Here is a 23,674-nt window from a genome sequence, read left to right as displayed (position 1 = left end):
TTACATGCCCCATGCACTGTTCCAGGTCCCTAGACCAGTGTAGTCAGGTGTTACGCACAATCGCTGCATGCGACCGCCTTTGTAGCACCGGTTTCTGTCCACACAAAGCCACATAACCGCTTGCTGAAGCGACCTCCAGTTTTAAACCACGAGGGTGAGAAATATAGCGAGCTTATTACATCATGATAAGCCTAATTCCTGAGGCTGTGTATATACCAGTCAATGACGCTCATTTGCGTAGATTATGAGTCTCCTCAAAACCATAAAGCTACGCACAATAAACCCAAAATCGTCGTGCAATGAGATCAGTGGAAGAGATCGTTATGGATGAGTAGCGAAATCTAGTCAGTAGCTTCAATGATGAGAAGGGTTTCAAAAATTTGACCTCTGGCAGGTCATGGTCACAAAATTACTTAGACCCAAACATATCGACCACATCACGAACAAATGTCTGTTTTTTTGGCAAATCATTGCACGGTAGACTTCGGAAGAATTCAGGAAGTTCCACTCATGATTCTATTTGCACGTCGTTCAACAGGTTTTAGCGATAGTTCGATTGCAATGTGATCTGCAGCGCACCGAAAGAGATTTTACAACAGCCGAATATCCTACTTCGTCTCCTCAAGCTAAGCACTCCCAGCCCAAACTACTTACACACGTAGCAACAGCGTGAAAAAAAAACACTTTCAAGTATTTGTCAAAATTCTCCCAGAATCCCTAACAGCAGCATAAGTGAGCAAAGTTTCCAGCTGATGGCAGTTCTTCAAATAAGAACGTTTCCCTCGAAGTACTCTTTTACAATGCTACGCAGCCCGTAAATCAGATTGACATTTCGCTGAAGTTTCAGGATGCACTGACCCAATTGAGCTACCAAACCTGATCATTTCAGCGGTGGACTATAGTTTTAATCCGTCTGGACGACCGTGAGCTAAATCATGCTTGCAGTTTACTCACTTCGTTGAGTAACGCCGAAAAACACTGCATTCATGCAAGATCCATCAGGACATCAATCTACATGCATACAGATCATGGGATCTTAAAATTGACTTACAAAATGATCAGTTGCCAAGTGTGGGTTGGTAACTTATCGTCAGCATCTTCACAGACAGAAAGATAAGGTATGAATTAGTGCTTCGATGTCTTACAATCCCAGAAATGAACAGAAAGAGGTTATGGACCTGGTGCAAGCCTATCACAAGCACACAGCTCCAAACACCATAGGATACAGTTAGAATCTGACAGCAAGAAAACCAATGACACCTGTAATCTGGAAAATCTCGAAGGGTATTTCAGTAGCAATCAACTTAGCTCACCAAACCATGATGCTATCAAATCAGTAGGATTTCAGTAAGACCGCGCGGCTGGTATCACGTGCCTAGGGGATGGATGAAACACGCGCTCGCCGGAAACTAGTGTTCACAGTAATGACATGTGATGATCAGTTATGCAGAGATAAACAGTAAGGTTGGAGATATGTGTATTGCTAAACACGGGGAAACAAAAACCCAACAAAATGGCAATGAAGAGAAAGAACGATAGGATTAGGCAACATGTGTTCGGTGTGTTTCATTATATAAGGGAAAGCAGCGGAAAATCGGTGTTGCATAAAATTGGGAGGTTCAGGAGACTAGGTTTCTGATTACTTCTAAATATTCACTAAAGCACCCCCGGAACAGATAACAGAGAAAGACAATTTGCTTGTGTGCCAGAAGAGGTGTGTGTAGATGGATGACAATGATCAACCGGGGCAGTAAAAAAACAAATAAATTGATGATCACGGCTACATGAAACACAATAGCGCACATGAATGAAAGATAAGTGTGAAAGACTTAAGACGGCAGCTATCAGAGCATATTGCACAGAAGGATCAAAAAGTCAGAGTTTTATCCCCTAGAATTTCAACGTAAAGAAGCTGGAGCTAATGAACCATTTGTCATCGATGGGGGCAAACATCAATCCGCTCCGTCCAGTCTATTATACCATCTCTGTCAAAAGTGAGCTCTGCAACGAAAATAGGAACAAATAATAATGAACGTTTGCTTAATAAAACGGTGCATTGACTCGTCCCGCCAGAACAGTATTCTGGTGAGTCAATAATCAGTTAATATACGGTAGCCGTCGCAATAACCTCCTTGAAAGAGAACAACTGCCAGTTGAGGCCACTTTAACCGGTGCCTTAAAAGTGACCATCTAAAAAGGGCGAACACGGACAGCTCTAACTGTTCTTTCCCAACAAAGAACAAGATTCGAAATGTGGGTTTTGGGTTCCCTCATATTAAGGCACCATGTAAGCACGTAACAGCATAACACAAGTTTGTTTCCAAACATGATTTTTAGCTACTTGAACCCGAAATAACTATATGGTCCCAAAAAGGCTCTTTCAAAGGGAGTTAGATGTCTTGAGGAAGGTATACCAGTATCCGCCGTCATCCACACTTATGTAGACAGACTAATACAAATTTGGTTTTGACAGGAGACTCGACCAAATCCAGATGAATCTCTTGCGTATGACGGTCCACTTCAACTGAGTGTGCTGCACCAGGCCACCCCATGTTTGTTGTCTAGAGGTAACAATCCACTCATAAGGTCACTGAAAACCCTTGAACAGAGAGTTTAGATGGGCGAAAGTTCATATGGGTAGTCTACCAGGATATGAGAGTCTGGCAGTGTGCGTACTCACGAAAAAGTGAACTTACGATTAGAAGCAGTAAATTGCGTAACATGTTCTTTCCATCCATGGGAGAATTTCTGGAATTCGCTTGGACCAGTGGTTCACAAGCTTCTCAGCTACTCACCCCCTTAGCGCACAGCGTACAACACAATCATCGCTCATTTTATGTATTGCGTGTGAACAGCGTGACAAGGATTGCTAAAAATAGCGAAGATGCTCCAAAGAGACCCCACTAAGTAGAAAACACTCCCTTGGAGAACGCATCACAACACCCCTGAGAAATTTGACTTAGTGTACGTTTCCTCCGAAGGAAGATCATACTCTCAGGAATTTTAGTTATTCCTCCTAAAATAGTAACCCGCACAGCACATGCATGGGCCAACAATGGTTAGCCAGAAAAGATATGAATTCACACACTGGGCATTTCACACAATACTGATAACGTAGTGTTACTGTGCGGTGACGCTAGCATCCACCTTATTGATCTTTGAGATTCCATACAGCTCCAAATGCTAGGGCACGTGTGAAGAATCCCCGAACATGAACAATCTACTCACGGGGCTTATATGTATTTCTACACCAATTAGATTACTGGATAATGGTATGAATACAAAACTGTCCACCCCCAGCGATGGGGACTCCAGTATACTAGCTTCCATTGTATGCACACAATTATAATGATGCCGCCCTCTGTGACGATCACCTTTCAGAGATCACTTATGGCTTGTTTCCAGCGAATTCTTCAAATGATTGCGTCCACCATGGAAGGGATGGATCCGTACAAGCGGACTTTAGAGTTGAGACAATTTTACTCCACCTTCTTGTTGAACCAACTACAAAAGTGAGTTATTTTAAGGGTCTGCCTTCCTATAACATCACAATTGCAAACCTGTCCCCTCTTGAAAGACCGCTTTCACGAATCGACAGAAAGCCTTTCTACGAATTGGCCTGTTCTGAGGAGTTCACCATCAAAATGTGATTTATACGTACAAAAGAGTAACTTTAACCAATTATTCTTCCTTAGGTGGACACGTACGATTTCAGCGTCTCGAGACCGCTATAACACAGAACCTGAAATTAGGAGTGTGTCATCAACCGTCAGATAATTGATGGAAGTTTACGGGCTTCACATAGCAATAGACCCTTACGTGCCTTGACACAAGAAACGCTCTTGCTGACGGTAACCACAGAGATGATACTATTAAATAAGCTGGCGCTCTGACAGCAGAAAACAAGGTGGTAAACACTAATGAACTGATATTGAATAGCGGTGGCTATCAGCGTGTACTTGATAAGAATTGTCAACAGGAGTGAGTTATTCAGTATAGCGCTTCGGAAGGTTGCTTCAAAGCTTCCACTACGGACCTTCAAATTTAACATTTTGTGCATAAAAACGAACATGCCAAACTCTTCAGCTGCCATGTCCCCATTAACGGTGAAGAGCATGAAAGAAACATGAGTGAAAAACATGGATCTCACTCTTCCTATGGTACGTGTTTGTGAGTTTTAAAACTTATGTGAACCCACGTAGTTTAGATTCGGTAAGCAAGCGCTCGCTTCAGCTTAGTTGTTCTCAAGATGGGTAAAATCCGTTCCTCTCTGAAAGCCTAATTAGGGTATTTTGATGCAATAAATTACCTATAATTAGGGACAAAGTGTTAGAGTCATCTCTCCTTCGCCAGTCAAAACAAAACGGAGTAATTCGATCACAACTGGTGCTTCTTAGACCATCCAAAACAAGCGACTCTAGTAGCGATTCCATCTCAGTTAAGACGGTAACATAAAAACTCGGTACGACGAAGCTATTTAAAAGGCTATCACTTCGGGACTAGTGACAGAAAGCCTATTTTTGATTCAAACCTCAAGATACGGCACCTATCCTAATAATCACAAACACTCAAGCATCAAGAGTGGATGGGAACAGGTGGCCGCTTTTAAACTTTTCTGTCTAGTACCAGACTACTTTCCATCAATGCTTGTTGCGAAATTTCATGTTTTACGTGAATTTCCACAAAGTTCAATCCAATTAGACGCACATGTGACCACACGTCTGTAGTCTGATGCAGAACTCGTGCGAAACTTGTTTGACAAGTTCTTTACATGCGGGCACCTTTTTCTAGTAGAAAACAGTGTTTTGACACGTGACTGTAACTTCGGTTGCATCGTGTGATGTACAGGGAAAAATGTCTGTCGATCTGCCAGTTGTTGCGGCTGCATAAAGGCGGGCAAGCCCTCAACATCGCGTTTACCTCTGCAACACAGCATCGGATAAACACACTTGGCATACGAGTGATGCTAAAGGGAGAACCATTTGACATTTTATCACAAACATACTACCACTGGTTGCACTGAGTCAATCTAAGCCAGCAGAGGATTTGTTTAGCCTAGAAAAGCTGGAAACCAAACTTCCTAACAAAGGATTTGACAGACATTCACGCTCAAGGTAAACAAAAGTTTGCACTTAACTGACAAAAGCTACATGTGGCGAGCGTGCAAACGGCCATTGAAATTTACGTCCGAAAGGCACTGCCAGAATCTGCGTGCACCTTGTGGCCAGGGTGCATTTCAAGAGATCTAGACCTACAAGCATTAGTCGGTTTGTTGAGATTATTCTGAACGAAAATTTAATGATTTCTGCAAGCACCCACAAGAAAGTGAAAACTGTTCCGCAGACTTACAAAGCACTGACGGACAGGCTACCAACCGGCACAGCCAGAAAAACTGGTGAATCATCTTTCTAGTCGCCAACAGACAAGATCATGTTCATCTGCTCAGCTAGAACAACTCGGATATGTTCAAGGTGCGCTGATTTAGTGGTGACGCGCTCGCTCCGCAGAGCAAAAGAACCCAAATCAACTCCTAGTACGGCATTGATGATGGACTCTGACGAAAGGGTTCTCAGGCAGATGTTCGGAGACAGCATACGAATGCGAAAACATAAGACAGTGTGAAACATATCAAATATGTCAGAGATAAGTGCTCAATCGACTTTTGTTCTCTTCTAATCTGCTGCTTAAAACAAATTATGAAGAGAAGTTTCCTCTTCAACACTCCCGAACATTTCTAGGCTAACTGCACGTGCAAAAAACAAATAGCAAAGTTGAAGAACACGCTGTCTGAGACGTCATTTCGATGGGACAACTGAAGCCCACATCAAATCCGATACATCAGCCGTCGAGTTATACGAAATCAGGTTGAATTACGGTACATCGAATATCAGTTGATATCATGAGAAAAAAATAAGTGGCAAGGAGCCGGAAATGCCTGATATAGGAAAGGGGGAATGAAGCCATCGGATGAAGTTCGGAACCGTGATGTAGGGGGATAGATTGGACCATGCTTCGCGTGAAGCGAAAATGAGGAATACAGAGAACTAGAATTCCCGTCAAAAAACAGCAGAAAGTCTTGATAGGTAGTGCAAATTAAGCGATGAATTACGTGTTATGGGGTGGAGAACTAGGTTTTGACCCGACTGTTGACCGCTGTCTGCTTAAAACCGTGGGAAATGCAACTGTAACAAACTGATCATTTATGACAGACACGTACCACTGGGTAGCGCGGTGAATGCACCCACACATTGGACTAGCGTTAGTTCCCAAATTCCTTCATGCTGCTTTGTTCTACAACATACTTTCCAAATAGCAGGATAAACGCCATTGTGCTTCTGGTGCCCGGAGCAACACTTTTGGTCATCAGGATTCCGCTTGCTTTAATTCGACTGTGCTTATAAAAACTAACTCTGTGCGACTTTGGCTACCGTCAGTACTTGTGCGCGATCAAGGTTTCCGCTCCACGAAGGACCTTCGTGTATCTCTAGTGTGCCATGTGGGTGCCCGTATACGGTTGGTGGGACAAACAAAACCATCATCCTGTGGGCATGTATTTTGATGTTAGCCAGTGAGTTTTCAGGGATTGGTGCCAATGACGTAGTGCACGTAATCGCAACAATCTGCATAAATATTGATGTGCGCACAGGCATTGGAAAATGCCTCTAGAGGGTTGGTGCATGACGACCGTCTCACTTACAACGATGTATCAATCATACCGTGTAGTGGCAGCAGGAAATCTAACCCGAGTATTGAGTTAAGCATTCGCCACCAGGTTCAGAACTCATCCGTCGATGGGTGTGAAATAAAACAATGAATGAAAAGCTGTAGCAATTTTCACAAAGTCACAATGCTTTTGTAGAATACCGTTACATGGATGCACAAATCTAGAATACTCTATAAGAGTGGCAGCAACCTTGACTACAAAAGACTTGATAATCTTGCTACATGGCGCACGGCAACATGAACCACGGATCCTGTGGATCATACGGAATGAAAAGCATTCAATTGTGGTGCTGTTTCCGATATACAAACTGAAAAACACAGCGAATGAAATACTACCAAGTTATACAAGTCCAAGCAGTATCAAGTATGCCAGATATAAATCGTTCTTCGCGCTCAGTGAGCTTGATCTACCGTAGGGTGCTGTCCGTGACCTCTGCCCCGGTCTCATTGGGGGTGCAACAAACGGTTCATCCTTGATCTTGTTTAAAATAACCGTCAGTGATAATGGGCTTGCGAATGGACGGCAAACATTGTGGAGAAAAACACCATGGGTCGATATGGGGATTTTTCAGCAAGCGTGTGGCTACTTTTCGCGTCGTTGTGGGGCATTTGTTGGAGGTGAAGCACAACGCACTGGGGTAGGTACAAAGATGCAACGGCGGATTTTCTACCACATGTGAGTTACAACAAGCACAAAAATTGCAGGATATGTGGTAGAAATCTGGAACGTCCTGGTGCAACCGATTATGCCTTACAACGACACACCGTTTACGTGCTCAGGTTGCTACGAATGATCTTGGGAAAAATTCACCGACAGCAGTGGCGCTATCAATCTTCTCTGGTTTACTCGGTTAGGAATCTGACGACTGGTGATTACTGGGGCGAGTGTTTTCAATTTTCATTATGATCCGAACATTGTTTCAGGTGTATCCAGCAGGCTTCGAGCATCTGTGGCGCTATCTGACTGGCGGGCCAATCGATCGATACAACCAAGGTATGTTACTGGGTCATCGTTCTAGGCGTCAGGCGCGAACATACTTACCTGTTCAGACGTAAAAATTCACCTCGCAAGTCAGATGTGCGGAGTTCAAATCCCGGAACGGCTATCGGATATGCACTACTGATGAGCTATAATAAGAGCGAAACTCGAGTCCAGTGCTCCCCCCGTAGTGTGGACTCGCCAAAATGACTACGTGAGGACAGGAGGACGATTGTTCAAAACGACAGTCATGTGAGTATGTAGAAAATTGCATTTCCAGGATAGTAATCGATTAACTACACAGTACTAGCGGACTAGTACAGCAGCTTTAAGTGACTTGTGACAATGCAATTTACAACGTTTTTTTCTTTTTCCATTACTACTGCTACTTACCTGGTGAACACCAGGTAAACCAGGTAAACACCAGGTGAACGTCCGTAGGCTTAATGAACTTCTCGGATTTGTTAAGACGCGGCTACTAGCCTCCAATAAAATCAGTCCACTTTAACATGTCCCGATACCAACATAGAAATCTCATTAGTCTTATACAGTCATCATTCTCCATGTAACTCTATAAGCTTCATCTTGAGCCCTGTTTCACAACAGCACATTACAAAAAGCTTGGCATAAAAGGCTGATTGTGAACACCTTAAGTATTGTATACCTTTTTTAATGAAAATTAAAGTGCCTTGAGAGGTTCGTCCTACGTAGGACGAGTATTTGTACAGCACAACCGCGATCAATGTGGCAATTATGAGATCCCCAACCAGTTGGTGGGAAAATCAATAATGCAAGGAGTCAGATATACACTGGACACATCAACGAGATAATCCTCCCGGAGTACACTACGGGGAAAGGTTTTCTGTGCAGTGAGTACAGAGGACCGGTTCGTTCTAGTCCATTTTGGAAGGACAGGTTAGTTAGAATTAGTTCACCTGAAAGTAACGAAGTGGTCTCAGTTGTCGGATAGTATCTGTCAGGAGAACTCATATGTAGTAAGTTCCCAGGAGGAGGTACTGAGCGAAAAGCTGAACGCCTATGCCAAAAAAGATCATGCAGTACCTCGCAACTGACGGAGGACACTGCTGTGAATCTCCAAGGGCAATGATCTCCCTCCGTGAGGGTCTTTTTATGGAGGAAGTACTACGTGGCGCCTCCAGAGTGCATTGTGGCACTTTTTTCGTGAAGAAAAATCCTCGCCCATGACGCACCTCTGTATCTCCGCAAGTGTTCTCTCAGAGGAGTTGTGAACTATACTTCTTAAAATATAATAATAGTTAAGCTGTAACACCCTTTCGGTGCTTAGCTGCCATGCCACCCGAAAAAAGCACGAGGGCTGGGATACTGCCAGTTCGCCCAAGCCTAGACAGGGAAGTCTAGAGGCAGAGGTAAACGGATAACTGGCATACAAGGCTATATATCTTGAGGGTGATAACGTAGTTCTCCCCCATATGCCCCTAGGGCTGGAGTACGTTCAAATTCTTACTGCAAATGAAAACTAGTTCGAAATGGACATGAATGGTGGTTATGTACATGCGTCCATCGGTGGATTCGTATAATTCATATAAAAACCTAATTTGACGGATCTTGGAGCAGATGAGCTGAAGAGAAAAAACCGATGCTTAGCTGATCATCGTAAATTTGGGATTTTTAATTAATGCCTAGAACAAGCTTTGTTAGGATTCAGACTAAGATCTCAGGGTTTAGTTCTTAAAGTGAGACTATCGGCAAGCGATTTGAAGCAGGTATCGATTCGCCATCAACAAGGACATCAGTATTTCATACGAACTACTCGAGTGTGGTGGAACAATCATGTTAAAATTTATTCACGCAATCTGGTACTTCGAGTGATGCACTAAAAATCCTACACATGTTTATGTTGAAGAATCCTATAAACTCTTTGCGTATGACAGGCCCATTCACGAGTTGGGGAAATTTGTGAGGAAGAAGGTACCGCAACTTGTTGCAACTTGAAAATAAGTATTTATGTTGAAGAATCCTATAAACTCTTTGCGTATGACAGGCCCATTCACGAGTTGGGGAAATTTGTGAGGAAGATGGAACGCAACTTTTTTCATGTTAAAATTTATTCACGCAATCTGGTACTTCGAGTGATGCACTAAAAATCCTACACATGTTTATGTTGAAGAATCCTATAAACTCTTTGCGTATGACAGGCCCATTCACGAGTTGGGGAAATTTGTGAGGAAGAAGGTACCGCAACTTGTTGCAACTTGAAAATAAGTCATTTATGTTGAGCGAAAGAGAGGCAAATTCAGACCCAACTGACCTTGGGTCTTCCACCTCATTGGCCAGCAGATACAATCAACCGAGGTAGCGAACGTCGGTTCACGTGATAAACGGAAATCAGCGAAAAAAGCGATATAGCTATCGGAGTAATGCGAAAGAACGTGCCTTAACTGAACTAAAGCTGAGGATGGATGAATTAAAGTTACGTAAGTAAAATCAACAGTGCGCCGACTTCTCTACAAATTGCGAACGCTTACCTGGGCATAGAAACCCTTGCACATCGGTCACTACCTCATTGACGAATTCCGTGCGTTCAACTAAATCCGTAGGAACACTAGGCGTCGTCAGGCACCTACGAACTCGTCCTAATCGGGTTGACCTTAGCGTACCACTGATCCAGCATCCTCTTGATTTTGGCTCAACCAAGGAAGATGTCAGAGAAGAACACATTGAACGAGAACGGTCGAATCCCGAGTCGATGTCTGAAAGTGAAACGGTCGGATGGCATTGCTCGGAGGAATCAGTAGAAGTGAATAAACTCTCTGAAACTGTCAGACAATTTAGATCCGAGGTTGAATGCGGAAAATTATCATCCTGAGGCAAATCAGGATCAGAGGGAATTTCCTGAATATCATATGCGATTTTCGGCGGCGGAGGATGGGTGAGTGAATGAGTAATGCTCTGTGGTGATGTAAAATCACCGACCGACTCAGGATACAGACTAGTCTGAGATTCAGAACTGGTCTGAGAAAGTGCACATACAGATTCGGTGTCTGAACCATTGAGATGATCACGTAGGTGCCAGATATAACCCAGATTATTTTCGGCCTGATCCAGCTCGATTCTGGTGGCTTTCAGTTTGAAATTCAATCTGTCAAGAACTTCCTCCAGCTCAGACAAATCTGACGACAGATCGGTTGCTTTTCGAGCCAAATCTCTAAACTGTGTCGCATTATTTGTAGGTTGGTAAGCAAGCTGATCGGCTGGCACGTTCCCAGAGACAGAACAATCGGCTTCCCTCTTCGAGTGTAACAAAGAAGACAGAGTTTCTATCAAGTGAAGTAGCTGTGCTTCCTCGGCTTGACGTAACTGCTCGCTGTCAATGGAAATACCTGACAAAGAAGTGGCACTTCTGTGGAACGCTTTAGGAGAAAGGTTTCCGCAATCCAGTTCATCGTACTCAAAACCATCAGTACTGGAGCTACAAACGGAGCCATGTTCCTGGCTACGACGAGCATAGGACGAGTCATGTGAACCAGAGCTGAGAAATTTCCGCAAAATGGGGTCGCTCTGAATACGTTGACTGGACATATCACGGGAGGTAGGAGGAATGATGAGATCAGCAGCCTTGGCAAGCCAGCTATTGACTGGCAACTGAACCTGTTTTTGAGGTGATGGAAGACGTGGACTGGGGACAGCGCAAGCGGCCGTTTCGTTATCAGATTCTGGATTAGAGGAAAGGAGTCTATTGGACTGAGCTATGTTTGTGTGGTGACCAACTACAGCAAGGATTGATGGAGTAAGTTCTGGGAGACTTGAAGGTGCAGTGCTTCGTTCAGCAACTTTCAAACGCTGCGAGACAGTGAAATCCGGAGGGGTCACAGAAGGAGCACCATCTCCACACGATCGTGGATGCTTGGGTAGAGGTCCTGAAATGTAAGTGACACTAGATGAGGAATGTGCTCAAGTTTAAACAACAAAAACCGACGGCATGAAAAACGATCAATTAAAGGTGCAAGAGCAGTTAGTCTTTTAAAACGCAGTCTTAGCCTGTTTTAGATAAGACACTTCGTACGGACTGCGGCCATAAAGGTCAAATTTCTCTTGAATGTATGTGCGAGGTTGACGTATTGTCCTTTGAATTTGAGTTTTGCACTTCACCAAGTCGTTTAGAAAAATCGGAAGTTGAGCCTTAGTGTGAACAATTATGTAATCAGACGATCAACTCACACAAGTCCGACCGAACCTATTTAGTTAGTAGTTGTTACCAATACCGAAACCGAAGAATCCTTTCCAGTAGCAGAGAAGCGGCAAAGAAAAGCGCTGAAAGAGTTTCACGACACCCGTGGCAGTTTAATCTTTCGTCCCGAGAACGGGCCCGATAGGACCAAGTCTTCATGCGAACATTTGAAGATAATGTGCGAGATCTGACTGTAAGTCCCAAAAACCCTGATATTAAGGAAATTTCTACCATGCAGTGTAAATCTCAAGACCAACGAGGACGCGCATTCCTCATCCGTATGTCGTGTTTAAAATTCATGGACGGAGCGTCCCAATGCACCTCACACGAGACATGTTCAACTTGCTATGTATATTCGCCTAAAATCCTGGAGCCAGTTCGACGCAGATTAGCTCCAACGACAACTTTTGGAGGTATCTTTAGGGTGACGTTAGAGTCTGACCAACTGCATACAGTTTCTGAAAAAAGTTTGAGTACTACAACCGCAACGGTGTGTACTGTTGACGAAGCACGTGAGTAGTGTCTGGTCTGGTATCCAGACTACACTCCCGTATCTGATGGAAGGCGGAAATTATGGAATCGCTTTGCAATGTTCGTTGTTTATTGTTTGATCTTCAAGAAACGTCCAGATAAGTCCAAAAGGACGCCTGAGGATGTCCAATGGCTTATAACCGCTTAGCTCGGGTTTGCTAATACACAACTTTGCAGCGAAGGGAGTTCCTCCCTTCACCACTGCTGTGTGAACGACACATTCGTAATTGTAAGCAGTAAGGCCCACACAAGTGCAGTTTTGGCTGATTATGATTCCATACACATGACAACACGCTTCAAAATGTACAGAGAAACAGTGGTGGTCTCGTCTTTAAACGCACCGTTCCAACGACGCTAAGAAGGTACACTCCGGTGCAAAACCTACTACAAGGTCACAAGACTGGTCAGTATATCAATTTCCACAACTTCGTGCTGATGGATGTATTTTTCATGAGGTTCACATGCAGATATAAATGTGTTCTCCCTTAAGATCGTCATCATCGACAACATGACATCAGTGTTCAGCACCGATGCTTCGCTGCCGTATAAGGGAGGCAGTAGCCTGTTTTAGCTTATCCGCCCTGCTGTATGCAGCGAGTAGGGCGACCAGGCTAATGGCACCACGCGACGGCCGATGTGGCATGAATTTATTGTTAGACGCAGGTACTAGGTTTGTACGCGGGCTGGAATACTATCAGGGCGCCCACATTTGGACAGGAGGACGATTAGGGTCCTCAACTAAAGCCTTTGGCACAAAAGCTTAACCGCAAGGCAGCGGTGTTTGGCGGGAAATGCAAATGCATTACTATTTCTACGGAACAAGTCGCCACGTTTCCAACCCCCAACCTGGAGGACCAGGAAACTGTGTTCGTTATACCTCTAACCATTGACCAATCTGGTATGAGACTGTGAGTATCGCGAGGACAACCCCCAGTATAGCTCAGTGGGTAGCTGATGTGCGCTAACCATCACACCACGGTGAGATCCAGTCTTTTCGCAACCCTAACAATGGATTGCAGACAAGTTTGTTCGTCCTCATTGCTCTCTCATTTTTACTTTCTGTGTACAAGACTATATTTCATTTCATCGCATTATGTTATATTATGTCATATCCTATGTCGATTAACTTATTTGTTTTTTTTTCTCTCTCTCTCTCTATATATATATATATATATATATATATATATATATGTATACTAATGACCCGCCTTAAAACTACATATTCCGGTGTGCAATGGTACTTATACAGATAAAATACTGGCAAGCACTAACTGGTCATTTGTGTATAGTTGCCTAGAATGTGCCTCCTGAGTGGCGTTGGCGACTAGGCGACTCTTCACATTCAGTGTGTGGCCTAAATGTTAATTTATATCTCCTAAATTAGCAGGTATGTGCCAACAGTCGGCATGTTTTAGAACTGCCGCCTTCCTGATTTTCTGATATCTTTTTCCTTGGGGTTTACACCGGGTACAATGCGTTCGGGTGGATGAACATGCGGCTCAGTGCAAACCGTACGTGGCATTACCCTCTGCGCGCAGGTGTCCATCGACGTAGTCCGGTGCGACGGGCCCGCGTTCAGACTAACCAAGTAATCAACAGGGCTTCACCTCCAAGCAAATCTCGAGAGGCTTATGCTCGCCAATTGCTGGTAACGATAAATAAGGGGTCACCACAATCAGCTCCAAAGGTTCGGAGTAATGGAAGCCGAACGACGATAAGGCATGTGTGCTAACAACGGGCAAGTCGAAAATAACTTACCGGATCCGATTGCAGAGAAGTATGGATTATCCAGACTGGTGGAATGCCGCTTGAGCGATGAGCCAAATCTGAAAGTACATTGGCTTCGGAGCAAAACATGTTTGTGCGTGTGATGAGAACCGACAGGGATGATTGCAAAGCCATATCGCTGGTGGTTCACTTGTTGTGATCGGGTAAAAAGGAGAAATTGACCACTCTTATGTTTTTCCCATAAGGTGCACGCAGCAGATCTGGTGAGCTCGTCAACACATTCGTTAACGGTCCGATCCAGGTTATTTAACGCCGGTCCAAACACCCATCCTTCAGGAGAGTTCAACCAACACAAAACGCAAACCTAAAGAGGGTGCAGTGGACATCAAGCGGTCATTTGAACATCAGTTTGACTGATACGCCCTTGATGGGAAGTGAAAAGACCACCAGGGTCAGGTGAGATGACATAGAAAATGAACCATACATGATTATCTAAATCCAAAATGAATGGAAGTGATCTTTCAAATGAAACAATTTTTTGTTGCACCGAAACGAATAGTTGATGTAGATGACCTGGAAACCAAAGCAATCTAATTTCCCAACCACCAAAAAGGGGCATATTGGGCGCACTAAGTGTGAAACGTATGGCAAGAACGTATGCAGAAGTGTACTAGTGTATGGAATCGTAAGTGTCACTCTAATTACATGTTTATGACAGATTCCTCGTCGTTTGGCACTGCGGTGTCGTGCACTCTGTCCCAACGGATACTGTAAACAGAGGTCAGATGTACGGGAGGTACAAACAGCGCTGAATGGTGTTGAACTAAACAGATTGATTGACATATGTAGAGAAATGTAATTATTTCAGGGGGAAGTCATCACTAGAGGCACTTGGAAGGGTGAGTGCGCAGAAGTGGAGAACAAGCTGATTCTACTGGTCAGGCTGCCACTTTTGTATCACACGAAATCGCAAGATTATAAGGAAAGATGGGTTCTAGTGTTTGCAGTTCCCTCTTTCGAAGAATCCCAGAAAAAGCATGATACAATGGCGGAATTCGGTTCAGAGGTTTTCCTCATTCGAGCGATCGTGAAATGGTTGTTACTCCGTGGTGCTTAGACTGATGGCAAATGGTGATTGTGTCACCTAGCGAAGCTGTATGTTGCTTGATCCGACGTTCAGGCTTCAAAATCTTTGTTGCTTGTTGCCAACTGATTCACCGAGTGAAGTCATTTAGTGTTTCCGACTGGATGGTCACTCAAGGCAAGTCCAGTCAAGAAGGGCCCAATGCTGTGGCTAGATCATGAGTGAGAGGTGTTCAATCAGTTAACGTAACAGAAAACCAAGGAGTTTTGGTCTAGAGAATCGAGTGCTTCTATTGGATTTCCATTTCAAAAACTAAAAGGCGAATTTTCCTTGGTCCTGGAGAAAAGATTCGAGTTTGTCTTCAAAGATGAGGGTGTAACAGAAAAAGGCAGTACTGTCAAAAACCGACGGTAGGGTTTCCTTTTGGAGAGATATTCTTTGTGGAGTTAATACTGTCACAGAAACAGGGAGTGCATAAGGTTCGCACATCTCACGGAAGTGAAGACACTAGTAAGTAAAGCATGATTGAAGAAAAGAAGAATGTCATCGGTAAGTGAACTGAGGTAGAGGACCCACGCAGTCTCTGAGTGGACTAATTGAACTCGCCAAAAAAAGCCACGTTTTGTTTGAGCTGATCAGTGGAGCATGGGGTATAATAATTCTTGGGCTATTTTTAAATACACAACTCAGCACCTGACTCATTTGCGGATCCAACTGAAGTGAACTGAGTTGAAAGAGAAAGAGGAAACCCCGTCATCAAACAAAGGAAGACCACAAATAGCGTTCACAACGACATACGCCGTTTGGAACTATCACATGTGATCCAAGTTACAGAATGATATCTACGGTATCACAAGGTAGATTGTCCTACAGTGATTTACGGCTATGATACTAAGATTATTGGCAGATTTTGTGTGGGACATTGGTATTCACATCGACCAGAGAGATGAGCAATAAATCACACACTTATTCATGGTTAAAAAAGGGGCATTTGACAGCTTTGGTCATAGAACACGATGAAAAACCCGAAAGAAAGAATCACGTGGAATGTAATGAAATTTCGATTGAGACCAGTAAGTGGGACCTGATTAAGTCAATTGAGGGCAAGTTTCGAAAGAGGTAAGTCAAAATTATTTAGCAACCTACCTGAGCAGACCCGTCGGTAAAATGAGAACAATTCAGGGCAGCGTTAGTCCAGAAGAATGGGGAATGAGATAAAAATGCATCCAGGTGGTGCGTTGCGGATTCCGAAACTGTTCGGGCTCTCCAATATCTCCGCGCAGTGCTATTGCGAACTGGGTCGATGGTAGGCTGAGGTCTTGCATGTGATGTTGGATGGGTAGAGAAAGTAGAGGAGCTGAAAGCTTGCTTTTTATCTGCGCTGAACGCTGAAGCTGAGCTATTTTTACTGTCACTGTGAGAGAAATTGTCTTCTTCGAATTGTAGCCAGTATAGATCCCCAGTACATCCCGTGAACTCGGAGCATTTACCACGATTAGAACTGACTGGCGTAGGATCCTATGACAGAAATGAAAAAAGACGGGGACTATAGCTGCATTTGCACCTTTTGTTCATTGCAGCTGACGGTCCAGTGAAGCGCTGGAGCACCCACTTAGGCAATGTTAAATGGTGTGGGTAGTTTCTACGAGCCGGTATTTAATCCCCGTACTAAAGACTAACTCGGTTTTTTCTTCACTGCGTGGGCTCCTCTGTTCGCTAATCTTGGACACATGCTGTGAAAAAACCTGACTTTTGTGTGACTGCGGGACAAATTAAGAAAATGCTGCACTACAAAACCTTAATTAATGAAGGCTGTCAGCAAGTTAAACGGTGGACTGTCATGACCTTTCTTAGCAAGTTGACATACTAGCAGCTAAGAATGAATGCAAAACGGATAAGTACACTAAAATAACAGGACGGAGTCCCCTACGACTGCACTGACTACACCGACTACGGCATGCATATGACGAACAGAGTGACTCTTTCGAATACCATTAGCTACAGAGACGAAGCTGTGTACACCACCAGACTAGCTCCACGCTAATTCCAACATGTACGTGACGACACGGTCCATAACCGAGTGCTACCGAAAGAGCTGGATGCAATCAAGCATGCATCGCACACGCCAGATCATCGTCTACCAAAGAAAACCGTGTTGTCCACTCCGAACCCTCGTTGGCAAGAAGCTTGCGGGGGGTATGGCAACGCGGAATGAAGGCAGCTACCGTTGAGTTGAGCGCCTTCCTAAGTGGAGTCCACGTGAGTAGCTTCGCCTGTAGCTAGAAGCCCTATAGGACTTGGTAGGTAACCGACCCCAGTGGCGGACTTGCTGTCATTTTTTAGCTTAGCTAACGTTCGTTGGTGTGTGCTGAGCTTGTGTACAGTGAGGTTCACAACGGTCGTTGGACCAATTCCACTGATAGCGTCCCCTCCAACATGACTTCTCTCAATGATTTTGAAGGACGTGTTCACTTCGCTCTTGGACGCTTTCCCCGGAGACATAGGACTTTTAAGATAAAATCCGACATTTCCGCTTCCTTTTTACCCTTCGCTAGAACCTTCTTCCAATGGTGTATTGCTGTCCATGATGGACTAAGAGTAAGCACCGAGCCCAGAAGCGATGTTCGTTTAGAAAATGCCCGATAATGGCTTAAGTAGGAGCTCAAGGCCTACGCATATCCTCAACGAAACAAAGAATCACATTTACTTGGAGATTAATCACTGGTCCAGGAAAACACGTAGGTGGGATATCGCGTATCAACCAGTTTCTATTCTGAAATGGTATGTTTGGGTGCAAAAAACACGGATAAATTGAAAATACGAAGGCACCATTTTACCGAGTCGTACGTATGTATTGTCCACACATGCAACTTGTGCTCACTGAGCCCTTCCCTCTCCGTATTCGGTTTTATGTTAACTCTCCTGGGCTCTCGGTCACGGAGAAGTCGAGAGAAGTTAACAGTGTACTTTTGCCCACGGTCCCCTCGAAATATGCTGTCTAACGGTAACTATGGTTAGTATAAGTACTGAAAACCACGTAGCAAAGGTGTAGCGACGGTATCCATGCGAAGCACGACTGATGTCAGTCACGGATCGATGGCTGGTCGGTTATATGACGGTGATACCCACGTGACGTCTGTAATCGCCTTTTTACCATTTGAGGCACGTAAAACTTCGTTCGCGACTCGTGGTGACTGGACAATGTCCAAGTTGCTCAGACGGTCTGCCAACGAATGTACAGCTGCTGTAAAATTATATTTTCAGACCTAAAGAGTAAGTTTCGAATTGACTTGCTGTGCCGATTCAAAACCGTTGCTTTACATCCACTGTATGTCTTACCGCGACTGGGTATACATATTACAGACACAACAGGAACCAACAAAATCGACTGCAATCCACGCCCATTCAGTCATTTTTCAGGCTTGATAAAACTGACAATAGCTGTTACCACGAAAACAGTGGCAAAGCTTATCCTAATACTGACTGACTGAGGCCAGTCCTGTACACACTGCACTAACGACATCACCTGTGAAGTATCAAACGATGGGCACCATTCGGTAGAGCATTTCCAGTTTTCTCAAAATGTGTCAAACAAGGCTTTCAAACGTTCGGCTATTTGCACTGGGATTGGATTGCGCAGAACCGAACAACACATTTCTTCCATAAGTTCGTGTACCGAGGCAGAAACGAAATTTGATGACCCCGTCAGGCTCGGACAAGGACTAATCTGCTCTGGCCATGAAATGCAGGCACAATGTATGTGGACAGTAGCTGTGTACGATTCCGTCGCGTTTGTACCAATCATCATATATGGCATCCTACTTCCACAACTCATTCAGTGCTGGAATACTCCTCATCCACATGATAAGGGTGAATGGAGAGGGCGTTTATGTGTACAACAATGTTACACCCATATGTGTTGAAAACTATCACCGAAGAATTCGCATCAGCATAATGAGTAGTGTAGTACGCAAAAATAGTTCGATGTCTTGGGTAGGGTTCCAACTCAAACATGAGGTGGCCATTGTACAGCACACTCAGCCAAAGATTATTATGAGAAGTTCAGCAGATATTCTTGCTCTTCCAGGAAGACTAAGTGAATTCTCAAGTTATTTTCAAGGGTAGCCAACTTCAAGCGACCATGTCTGCTGGATGACCGCAATCACGGCAGAACAAGTCACAAACCGGTTTTGGTTAAATCCTCAGATATTCTTGCTCTTCCAGGAAGACTAAATGAATTCTCAAGTTATTTTCAAGGGTAGCGAACTTCAAGCGGCCATGTCTGCTTGGTGACCGCAATCGCGGCAGAACAAGTCGCAAACCAGTTGCCGGTTTTGGTTCAATCCTCCAAACCATTTGGTGTACCTGTAGAGTAGGTTGATAGACCGCATACACTGTCAGCAATTATCGTAAGTCAATTTCGGGACAAGACCTGCATTATACAGCTATGTGTTGGGCATGCTAACGAGAGCGTTAGAGCCCAAATAACCCGTCTAGTGGTTTAACATTGGCCAGAATAGTCAGACTGTACAAGGGACTTCATTCATTAACTTCGTTCTCTTAGGATCAACACAGCTCGAAGGCAGAGAGAAAGGGGAAGAACATTGACATTTCCAACCCCTAGGAACGTGATCAAGCGACTTAAGCCTAGAAAAACCGCAAGGAACTCTTATCTTAGTGAGAGACAGCATCATCCGGACGGTGGCCATAGGATCATGCGCATCTTTCACTAACATGCTGATTCTGATTTCTACTAATAACACAGTAAACGGGATAACTCACGATTCCAACTTTGCAGAACCAACCGAAGAACTTGAAGGCGCTGAGGCTGACTAAACTGACTGCGAATCCAATAACATATATCAAAGCTTTGTGGAAGGAACCTGGATGCAGTGAGATTGAATGAGAGAAATGGGGATTGTAATCAGTTAATCGCACAGTAGTATATGAATCGGTAGCGCAATCAGTAAAGTTATTTACCATTGTTACTTACAAAGAAATCATTCAAGAATGGTAGTGAAAAAATGTAAGGCACGATAAAGATGAAAATGCGACCAGACTTCATTCGGAATAGTGGCCCATTTTTGCGTAATCAACCATGCACTGCAAAACAGCGCTATAGTCTCCACCAATCTACACCATGGAGCCTACATTCCTAGAAGCTTTGTTAGCTCGCCTTCCACTTTCTCAGTCAAATTCAGATGGGCGAACGGAGATCTGGATGAGGCATGACACAGCAGAAGGGAACGAAAGAGATCATGAGAGGCCTGAGTAGCGTCGGTGCCGTCCGCTTCCAAGGGTCTAGCTGGAGTCGTTGCAAAATATGACTCCAAACTTACGTCAATGAAGTTCGTGCTAATAGTTTCTATCCAGACTGTAGGGATGAATGACTGAAGGTGTAAGAACCTCTGGGGGTTGTGGAGGACCCACTTTTCCTTTCGCTCTTCTCTTCGTTGTGAGACATTATCCAGATAAACTGATACAGGTATACAACAGCCAAGCACCAGCATCCTCATACTGGTGTCGCCATCAATGACGATGACAGAGCCATGATCTACGTAAGTTGTGGTGTCAATGACGTCATACATTCGTGTGACTGGTGCTGCCCGTCGCAATGAACTTATTTACAGTCCCGGAGAAACGAATCCGCCTTTGACATTTCCCATCAAAATTTCGGACGGCATTTATTCATTCGATGTAATCACAGTCTTTAATCACAATGGGGCTCGGCGCGATAAAAATAGAGATCGCAAGGACACCCAGTACAGCGAGCGAACTGGTTTTGTAGACAGATCACTGTCATAGCGCAGGCGCGGCTGCAAGTAAGACCAGCTGATCAGACCAATAATCTGACTCGGGAAAACATGCGTGACCAACAATACTAAGGAACAGCAGGACATTCAGTTGCATGTCAGATAAATCAAGAGAAGTTTTCAGCCTTCTCTAGGGGGTGTATTTTGATATAAACTCGTCCAGAAAAAATGATAATCGTTTAGCAGTAGCACTCTTTCGGTGCCTAGCTACCATACCAACTGAAGGAGACACGTGGGCTAGGATACTGAAAGGTTGTCCAGGTCTAGACAAGAGCAGTTGAGATGCTGAGGTTGGGATTGAGCCACAGACCTTCTGGGCCACAAGCTGGCACTTTAACCACTGAGCTATCTTGAGCTCTTATCAGAAAACCAACCCATGATCCGAATTGGAGGACGATCACTCCAGAGTCATAAAGTTCGACAGAAGCTTCACCGACTGAAAATGGTCTCTGTTGAAGGGCGGTTTCCTCGGATACCTCGAGGTGTACTTTAAATGACGCATCTATTGAGGAAACCTGATAAACAGATAAGGCTCCTGACGGGTTGAGAAAACTTACCAGAAGTGGAGGTGACATTTTTGAACGCTGTACAACGAACCAGGGTGTGAAGCACGGCATTAAACTACGTGCCATGACCCAAAGAGTAAAGGCCAAAACGTCGACTCACACGACATCCAAGAGCTAATGAGAACAGTTTCAGAAACTCCCCAGGAAAAACAAACAGATATCTGTCAACCTTAATGTTGTCCTCTAACCCCGTTTTTGCGGACAAAGCAAAGGAGATAAAGCAAACGAGAGAAGGAGAGTGAATGACGATAAGCACTTTTCAAAACATCGATTTTCTGATAGAGCAGACGGCCGAACGAACACTAGGATGGAGTCGGCAACACCAAGCAACAGGAAACAGAATTGTCATAAACTTAAAAAAGTACGTGTTTATTCAGGCAAACTGGATTAAGTAAGTGAATCCCGAAAACGCGAGAATGTGCTGATACAGAGGCATCACGAGTTCAGATAGTTTTGCACCATCGTATGAAACAGTGATATGGGTGGTCAGATGCGTTACCCCTAAATGCGAGTCAGCCGTTACGTACCTCCAAGTTAAGAACCACCGCACATATAATGAATGACAGAACTTTCAAACTTTCGATGTTCAGTTCAGGACAAACATTCATAGACGTCAATGAATAGTCAAAGTAACAAGTTCCCTCTTAAAGACGGAATGTGGTGGACAACAGTGGTGAGTAGAGTCCAAAAACAAATACATTTTACTTACTTTCGCCAATAGGATGAGGGTGAGCATAATCTTTCATTGGGCCCTGCCATTCCGGGACAATGTACAGGGTGATAGGATTAGCCATTTTCCGAAGGTCCTTCTCCTCTGGCCAGTTTGGAGGCACAAGTTCTTTGGAGTTATCAGTAAAAAGCATCCAGAATCGTTCAATTCTATATCGATAACCCAGTCGGTAATGATGCCCAGCGTTTGGTGAGTCCACCACTCTGAAAACGAATGGAGTAGGGTGAAGACGCCGAAATCCATTTGGAACTGTCAGTCGCATAATTCTCCAATCAGGATGCTTAGCAGATATACAATGTTAGATAGCCTGAAAATAGAAAAGCGATAAAATCTCAGAACAGCTTCAATTTGAGTCCTCGAAAAATAAGCATTTAAGCTGTCAGTTTGATCTGAAGCTTTGACAGTCAGTCTGGTTAGGCATTCGGAACGTGTTTGTTAACTGGCTGCACATCAAGGGTGTAGCATGGATGAATTGGACTTTCTCCAGAACTAATCAGTCCAAAACTTTTAGAGTTCCTGTCGACCAACAGTGCCACTCCGAGATGGCTGAAGGCTTTTGGAATTTCTTTGGGGCCTAGAGAAGGCGAAGGTCTCTTGAAGAAAAAATGGAGGGGCGGAAAGCCAAGCTGACCATCAGTATAAGGTGTCTAATAGTCTTGGGTGAATTTTGAATGTCACTAAGATCCCAATTGTCATTAGTGTGGAAGCGAAAGCAATGATGACAATATTAGCACAGGACCATCAGTATAAGGTGTCTAATAGTCTTGAGTGAATTTTGAATGTCACTAAGATCCCGATTGTCATTAGTGTGGAAACGAAAGCAATGATGACAATATTAGCACAGACGGGCAGCAAAAAAGCAGAAGCTAAGGAGAAAGTACCGTTTTGTGTGACCGGCACAACAAGTGGGCAACAAGAGGCAGTCATACCTAATTAGGACTTTGTGTAGCAAAGTGATCTGCGTTATGAGATCACTCAGAAATGCCTTCAGTGAAACATCGGACAAAACAATAAGCTGAAGTCGAGAGGGATATCGGCTGACTGCTTCTTGAGTTTCGGTGCCAAACCCATTTAGGTGTGTGAATTCAGTACAATATAATGGGAAGTGCGAGCGGTAGGTGGATCATTATAACTCGTTCGATGAAATTCTACATGCGCCTCAACAAGCAGTTTACTCAACTGTAATATGTTAGATACCTAAGAAGTTGAGCATGTCGCTTGAAGTGATTACGATGTCCTGTGTGTTAGGTACAGTGGTACTAGTGAATAGACGTGGATACAAATGTTTGCCTGCAACAGAGAAACGTTGT

At 44.1% G+C, this 23,674-nt stretch overlaps 1 protein-coding gene across 1 annotated transcript; it reads right to left on the bottom strand.

Annotated features, from left to right (window-relative positions):
* Positions 1 to 1,466: 1,466 nt before the first annotated feature.
* Positions 1,467 to 22,626, bottom strand: T265_07786 (hypothetical protein; the record flags this gene model as incomplete). The annotated part of the gene is made up of 6 exons (XM_009173398.1): positions 1,467 to 2,001; positions 10,210 to 11,601; positions 14,202 to 14,535; positions 16,402 to 16,773; positions 20,038 to 20,138; positions 22,344 to 22,626. 6 exons carry the CDS (start codon positions 22,624 to 22,626, stop codon positions 1,934 to 1,936), a joined length of 2,550 nt encoding a protein of 849 aa, XP_009171662.1.
* Between the last annotated feature and the right edge of the window lie 1,048 nt (positions 22,627 to 23,674).

This window comes from Opisthorchis viverrini (genome assembly GCF_000715545.1).
Source record: "Opisthorchis viverrini unplaced genomic scaffold opera_v5_188, whole genome shotgun sequence".
Taxonomy (NCBI): Eukaryota; Metazoa; Platyhelminthes; class Trematoda; order Opisthorchiida; family Opisthorchiidae; genus Opisthorchis; species Opisthorchis viverrini.
This window is presented reverse-complemented; position numbering and strand designations above follow the sequence as displayed.